Source organism: Carassius carassius, chromosome 4 (genome assembly GCF_963082965.1).
Source record: "Carassius carassius chromosome 4, fCarCar2.1, whole genome shotgun sequence".
Classification (NCBI taxonomy): Eukaryota; Metazoa; Chordata; class Actinopteri; order Cypriniformes; family Cyprinidae; genus Carassius; species Carassius carassius.
Window position 1 is genome coordinate 43,930,665 of NC_081758.1, and position 7,500 is coordinate 43,938,164.

Genomic DNA, 7,500 nt, shown 5'->3' on the forward strand with positions numbered 1-7,500 from the left:
ATTTTTATTCTTTAGCTTGGGTTAAACTAATTTTACTTTGTTGGATCAGCAGCTATGCTAATGATGTCTCTATTTTGTTTCTATGTTTAACTAGGATTTACACAAGCTCCAGTCTGGATCCAGAACACCTGAGAAGAGATGATGCTGACCCTCAGAGGACCCCAGATGATCCTAACCTTGAATCAACAAACAGAACTAACAATTATTGCTACATGTGTGACTGCATCATATAATTACTATTAATTAATAATATTGATAGTTCATCATCTAGCTGACTACGTCTTGTATTATTATTATTATTTTTAATTTTCTGTAAAGTTGCTTTGTAACGATTTGTATTGTAAAAAGCGCTATACAAATAAACTTGAATTGAATTGAATTGAGAGTGTGTGTGTGTGTGTGAGTGAGAGAGTGTGTGAGTGAGAGTGTGTGTGTGTGTGTGAGAGTGTGTGTGTGTGAGAGTGAGAGGGTGAGAGCGTGTGTGTGTGTGTGTGTGAGCGTGTGTGTGAGAGTGAGAGCGTGTGTGTGTGTGTGAGAGAGTGTGAGTGAGAGTGTGTGTGTGTGTGTGAGTGAGAGTGTGTGTGTGAGTGAGAGAGTGTGAGTGAGTGAGAGTGTGTGCGTGTGAGTGAGTGAGTGTGTGTGTGTGTGTGTAAAAGTGAGTGTGTGTGTGTGTGAGTGAGAGAGCGTGTGAGTGAGAGAGTATGTGTGTGTGTGTGTGTGAGTGAGACTGTGAGTGAGTGAGTGAGCGAGGTTGTGTGTGTGTGTGTGTGTGAGTGAGGGAGAGTGTAAGTGAGTGAGTGAGTGAGCGAGAGTGAGTGTGTGTGTGTGCATGTGAGTGAGTGAGAGCGTGTGAGTGAGTGAGAGTGAGTGTGTTTGTGTGTGTGTGTATGTGTGTGAGTGAGAGTGAGTGTGTGTGAGTGAGAGTGTGTGCGCGTGTGAGTGAGCGAGCGAGAGTGTGTGTGTGTGTGTGTGAGAGTGTGTGTGTGTGAGTGAGTGTGTGTGTGAGAGAGTGTGAGTGAGTGTGAGTGAGTGAGTGAGAGTGAGTGTGTGTGAGTGAGTGTGTGTGTGTGTGAGAGAGTGTGTGTGTGTGTGTGTGTGTGTGAGTGAGTGTGAGCGAGAGTGTGAGTGAGTGAGTAAGTGAGTGAGTGAGTGAGAGTGAGTGAGAGTGAGTGTGTGTTTGAGTAAGTGAGAGCGAGAGTGAGAGTGTGTGTGTGTGTGAGAGAGTGTGAGCGTGTGAGAGTGAGTGAATGTGTGAGTGAGAGTGTGTGAGTGTGTGTGTGAGTGAGTGAGAGAGTGTGAGTGAGTGTGTGTGTGTGTGTGAGTGACTGTCTGTGTGTGTGAGTGAGTGAATGAGAATGAGTGTGTGTGTGTGTGTGTGTGTGTGTGTGTGTATGAGCTAGGGCTGTCAACGAATATTCTAAATTCGAATATGTATTCGAATAGTTTTAAAAAAACGAATTTCGAAGGTGAAAATTAATATTCAAATAAAAAAAAATGTGGAAAAAAAGGCCGTCGGTAGTAGAGGCGTGGTTGTCTGCTGTGCGAGTGGGCCGCTAGCGCCTGAGGGTTCAGGGACAGGTCACAGCCTCACAGGAGTCGCACTGTCTGGCACAGCATCACTGCTGGAAGTTGACGCGTCTTCATGGAAGATGACAGCAAGTGCAGAGCCCAACTCGACCGCAGTAGAGAAAATTAGGTAAAATTGTTGACCCGCGAGATAAAGTTGTATGCAAGCTATTTAAGATACAGTTAGCAGTTAGCATACCATTCGACCACTAGCAACATGAGGTCACATCTCAAAAGTGTGCACCCAAATGAGCATGGCATAATGTGTGGAACTCCAGCTAAACAGTCACGTCTTGACACTTAACGTTACTTTGCATCGCCAGCCGCAAGCACTTTGTCTGCAACACGACAAGAGCCCATAACGGATAAAATAATTTCGTTCATTTTTAAGGTCACGAGACCGATCAGTATCGCGGATGGGGCAGGCTTCGGGGAGTTCTGTCAAGCAATGGATCCCAGGTTTGATTATTTATCGTTTCATGTCAAGGAAAAGTTCCATGTTTACCACAGCACAGTTCGCTCGGAGCATTCAATGTCAGTTCTATATGCTGTAAAACTTCAATTAATATTAATAATATTTGTTTCAATCACTGAATGAAGCCTGCTATATTTGGGACAACAGTCGCGACCTTAAATTGCTTGCACAAAAATGTGTTTGTTCATTTAAACCATTATGCGCAGAGAACGTGCGGGTGAGAGAGCGTGAGGTCTGCAGTCTTGGCCATTAGTTGATTTCCTTGTTTTTGTGTAGGTAATACGTTGTCATATATGCTTAAACTTAAATAGACTATCTATACAAGTAGTTTTGTCTCTTTGTATTATTTTTCCCTGTTATTGACGTAATGCACGTCATTGACAACATGCGCCACCAGATGTTCGAATATTCGTGTATTTTTTAGAGGGAATATTCGAATGTCAATTTTGAGCAATTTTGACAGCCCTAGTGTGTGTGTGTGTATGTGTGTGTGAGAGTGTGTGCGTGTGTGTGTGTGTGTGTGTGTGTGAGAGTGTGTGCGTGTGTGTGTGTGTGTGTGAGAGTGTGTGAGTGAGGGTGAGTGAGAGTGAGAGTGTGACCTGGATTGACATCAGCATCCTCTCGCGCTCATGCACCTGTGTCTTCAGAGCCTGAACCTCAGGAGCAGAACCCTGATTCTGTTTGGGGTCCAGAGTACGAATGACCTGCACACGCACACACACACACACACACACACACATCAGCATTAACATCAATATAACACACTCACAGGAAGAAGAGTGTCTGAGACGTACACTCTTAGCTTTCTCCAGGTATTTCTTGTATCTCTCCTCCATCTGTTTCATATCTTCATCCTTCTTCTTCAGCGCGTCCTCAAGCTCTTCAATCCTCTGAACTGAAACCATTCAACAAGCTCTCATGTAACCGCAGTCTGCACGCACACACACTCACACACACACACACACACACACACACACACACACACGTCTCCATGTATGATCATCAGTGAGTCTCACCACTGGAAGAGTGTTTGTTCTCCAGCTCTTCGATGGCTGCGCTCTTCTTCTGAAGCTCATTAGTGGTGTCCATTAATTTCTCCCTACAGAGCGAGAACAGACACACTCTCAAACAGTCATTCACACTGAACCGAGTCTCTGTGACTTCCTGCTGATACTCACAGGTGTTCCTGACACTTCCTCTTCATGAGCACCGTCTGCAGCAGCAGAAGAAGCAAACACACTCATTAATGCTCATGTGAAGCACTGCAGCGCCTCCTGCTGGACACCGCCCTACACAGTGTGCACTTCTGAGGGAGCTGGAGAGGGCTGGTGTTTGTGACCAGCAGAGGACGCAGAAGAGCTCATCCAGAGAGATATAAACCTGAGCGAAGACCAGTGTTCCTTCAGTATAGCACAGATATCAATATAGCTTTTATTTCTGCCTTAGTTATTTTAGTACATCAAGTTAAACTAAATGAAAACAAAGGTTGGTTTGGAAACTAGCGGAAATACTGGTTTTAAATATTTCATTTCAGTTAATGTTTATTTCATGTGAAGTAACACAATGTGTTTCCTGGGTTTAGGTTCAGGACTAGTGGGTTAGTGAGGACTAGTGATCTCTTAAGAAATAAACACGCATGTCTGTCAAACACCAACCTAAACCAGCCTTAAACAGCTGACTAGTTGTTCAGATAACTACTGTGGAGATACCTACTTTAAACACCTCTAGAGGACGATATGGTCAATGTAACTTCACTCTCTAATATTTAGATTTGACTAAACCTCATTATTGTATCAATTTTTGAAAATAATAATTGTAAGTTGTAAGATTAGACAGAACGCTCTGGTGTTTTCTCCAAACACTCGCTCACACACAACACTGAGACTTCAGAGGATCCAGACAACTCTGTTTCTGCACAGGTGAACATCTATATCTTCTGCCTTTCAGTCTACATTCTCAGTGAAACTGGTTCGACATGTTCATCAGATCACATATCACCATCAGGTTTTACTGCATTTACATTTGAACTATCTGGATCCGATGCTAGAAGAACGATCTTATTCCAAAACGATTCTTCATCTACAGTTCACAGACTTTCAATATCATTTTTCTTAAATTACCTGAATAATTGTAAGTACTTTTTTCAATTATTAAAAATAAACAATCAAAACAATGGTTTCAATTTTGTCCAGTCCTTCAGACTGTGTTAACGTTCATCTCACATCATAAGTGCATTTAAACAAGTCAAACGTATCTCTGAAAACATCACAATCTCCTCAGAATCAATGAAGACGTGACTTTTTTCCTCCCACCCCTCGAGCAGCCCGGGTTTGTACACCTCTTCTTTCTGCTTTGACCTCTTGAGGAATTACTGTCAGGATTTTTAGGCTGCATTAATTAGGACAAGCTAATTTCTACTGACGTGCTGAACGGCTGGACTCACATCATCTTCTGCTTTGGATCCGTGTTCCTGAAGAGACTTCTGCAGCTCCTCCACCTGAGACTGACCCTCCAGCAGCCTCTGGTTCACCAGCCTACACACACACACACACACACACACACACACAGGTTCAGGTCATTCACATGAGGACGCTCTAGTGTGTATCAGCACAATGAACCCACATGAATGAATGACGTGCTGCATGCGGCTGAAATGACTGTTAAGAGATCCTGAGACATGCAGAACATCCTGTGCTTATATTAGTGTCTGTGAGCATGTGTGTGTGTGTGTGTGACCTGTTCTCCGTCTCCAGCTCGTTCTTCCTGCTGTTGGCGTCCTCCAGTAAACTCTGCAGCAGAGCGATCTGTTGGTTATCTGATCCCTCCTGAGCCAGCTTCAGCATCTTGTTCTCATGCTGCAGGCCAATCAGACGCTCCCTGAGAAGACAACACTAGTCAGGACAAGAACAGGAGCTCACCAGACCATGATCAGCTCAGCAGTCAGACGTCCAGCTCAAGCTCTTTCTGGATCCTGGACTGATTTATAATGCTGCTGTTTGTGGGTCAGCGTGACCAGAGTTACAGATCCGGTGTGAGCTGCTGGAGGCTTTCAGGGACGTGTGTGTGTGTGTGTGTGTGTGTGTGTTTAGTGTTCATGTGGCTTAATGCTACTGTACTTCTCCTACCGAAACTCTGCTGTGATGATCTCTGCAGACAGCAGATCCGACGGCTCGTGACTGCTGAGAGGCACCAAACCTGATCAACACATATCAACCCATCAAACACAGACAGACATAATGAATTAAAAACAAACCCATGCTGTAAAAATGAGTTTAAAGCAATTACCTGATGTCAGCTGAGACTCTTGAGCTTTAACACACCTCAGCTCCTCAATCGTGTCCTTCAGAGAGTCTCGCTCCGTCCTCAAGCGCTACACACACACACACACGTCATCAGCTGCATTTTTATAACACGCTTTGTATGGTTTTCTGCATGCAGAGGTGCGAGTGTGTTTGTATGCGCGTGCGCGGGGTTGTGTGTGTGTCTCAGTGCTTGGGCTAGTGTGTGTGTGCACTTTTAGCGCCTGTGTGTGCATACTAGTTTGAGTGTGTATGTGTGTGTCAGTGCTTGGGCTAGTGTGTGTGTGCGCACTTGTGCGAAAGTGTGTGCTTGAGAGTGAGCTTCATAAAAATCTCACAGAAACTGTTAGGATCAAGTGTTAACGGTGTAAAAGATTCATCAGAATTAATTAGTTTGTCGAGTTAACATCTAATTTGGCAGCTCATCTACAATATCCACACGCTTCATTTAAAAGATGTTAATATTCATTAATGATATTCTGTGATCTCAAAACTGAACTTATTATTATTATTATTACTGTGAAGCTGCTTGTATACAGCGCTGTAGAAATAAACGTGACTTGACTTGACGATGAGAAAAAGACTGGATATGAGCAGAAAGATGAAGACAGAAGAGCAGGAGCAGCACACAGCCCAGCATCACTGATCCACTCATCCACATCTCAACACGTCTGCAGCTCGCTCCTGGTCACAGAACACCGGCGTAACAAGCAGATCAGGCTGCTTCCTTACATCTTTCTCCTTCTGAAGAGAGTCCACTTTCTCCTTCACTGGTTTATACTCAAACTCCATCTTGTCTGCTCTCTTGGACTCCTCTGAGAGCTTGTTCTGAAGCTCCAGCAGCTGGAAACACAAGAGGGACGGGTCAGAGTCATCAGCAGGTGATCACATGACACCTCAGGAGCGACCAATCACAGCGCGAGGGTTTAACAGCTCCGCATGTGTCTCTGAGGAAGCGGTTATGAGCGGCTCGTGTGCTCGTGCTGTCAGCTTCGGTGTCAAATCTCTTTCGGTTTTAATCAGCTTGTCCTGTTTTCTGTTTAGTCAGGTTTTAGCCGACTCAAAGTCTGGGAATTTAATCTAGTTTTAGCAAACTAAAACACACTTCAGTCACGCCTCATAATGGTTAAACTGAAAATCACTATTAATTTGCTCAAAGTTATAAGCACAAATATCAAGAGAATTTGTCAACACATGCTTTACTTGACTTCATATATTAACACTCTATAGCTGTGCTCAGTGTGTGTGTGTGTGTGTGTGTGTGTGTGTGTGTGTGTGTGTATGTGAGCAGAGCTGTACCTGTCTCTTGTAGGTCTCCAGCTGTGCTCAGAGTGTGTGTGTGTGTGTGTGTGTGTGTGTGTGTGAGCAGAGCTGTACCTGTCTCTTGTATGTCTCCAGCTGTGCTCAGTGTGTGTGTGTGTGTGTGTGTGTGTGTGTGTGTGTGTGTGTGTGTGTGAGCAGAGCTGTACCTGTCTCTTGTATGTCTCCAGCTGTGCTCAGTGTGTGTGTGTGTGTGTGTGTGTGTGTGTGTGTGTGAGCAGAGCTGTACCTGTCTCTTGTAGGTCTCCAGCTGTGCTCAGAGTGTGTGTGTGTGTGTGTGTGTGTGTGTGTGTGAGCAGAGCTGTACCTGTCTCTTGTATGTCTCCAGCTGTGCTCAGTGTGTGTGTGTGTGTGTGTGTGTGTGTGTGTGTGTGTGAGCAGAGCTGTACCTGTCTCTTGTAGGTCTCCAGCTGTGCTCAGAGTGTGTGTGTGTGTGTGTGTGTGTGTGTGTGTGTGTGTGTGTGTGTGTGTGTGTGTGTGTGTGTGTGTGAGCAGAGCTGTACCTGTCTCTTGTATGTCTCCAGCTGTGCTCAGTGTGTGTGTGTGTGTGTGTGTGTGTGTGTGTGTGTGTGTGTGTGTGTGTGTGAGCAGAGCTGTACCTGTCTCTTGTATGTCTCCAGCTGTGCTCAGTGTGTGTGTGTGTGTGTGTGTGTGTGTGTGTGTGTGTGAGCAGAGCTGTACCTGTCTCTTGTAGGTCTCCAGCTGTGCTCAGAGTGTGTGTGTGTGTGTGTGTGTGTGTGAGCAGAGCTGTACCTGTCTCTTGTATGTCTCCAGCTGTGCTCAGTGTGTGTGTGTGTGTGTGTGTGTGTGTGTGTGTGTGTGTGTGTGTGAGCAGAGCTG

The 7,500-nt window shown here is 44.9% G+C and overlaps 2 protein-coding genes across 2 annotated transcripts in view; both read right to left on the reverse strand.

The window, feature by feature from the left end:
- Positions 1-3,274, reverse strand: part of LOC132131853 (protein Hook homolog 3-like) — a 7,822-nt gene extending 4,548 nt beyond the window's left edge. Inside the window, exons 1-2 of the mRNA XM_059543989.1 lie at positions 3,220-3,274; positions 3,058-3,140 (exon numbers count right to left, since the gene is read on the reverse strand). Of these exons, the coding sequence (XP_059399972.1) occupies positions 3,058-3,117 (60 nt within the window). The 5' untranslated portion in view covers positions 3,118-3,140; positions 3,220-3,274. The remainder of the gene's footprint in view (positions 1-3,057; positions 3,141-3,219) is intronic.
- LOC132136187 (protein Hook homolog 3-like) overlaps positions 3,216-7,500 on the reverse strand; it is a 45,245-nt gene continuing 40,960 nt past the window's right edge. Inside the window, exons 14-19 of the mRNA XM_059547224.1 lie at positions 6,073-6,183; positions 5,327-5,411; positions 5,167-5,236; positions 4,778-4,918; positions 4,464-4,575; positions 3,216-3,254 (exon numbers count right to left, since the gene is read on the reverse strand). Coding sequence (XP_059403207.1) covers positions 3,216-3,254; positions 4,464-4,575; positions 4,778-4,918; positions 5,167-5,236; positions 5,327-5,411; positions 6,073-6,183 — 558 coding nt within the window. The remainder of the gene's footprint in view (positions 3,255-4,463; positions 4,576-4,777; positions 4,919-5,166; positions 5,237-5,326; positions 5,412-6,072; positions 6,184-7,500) is intronic.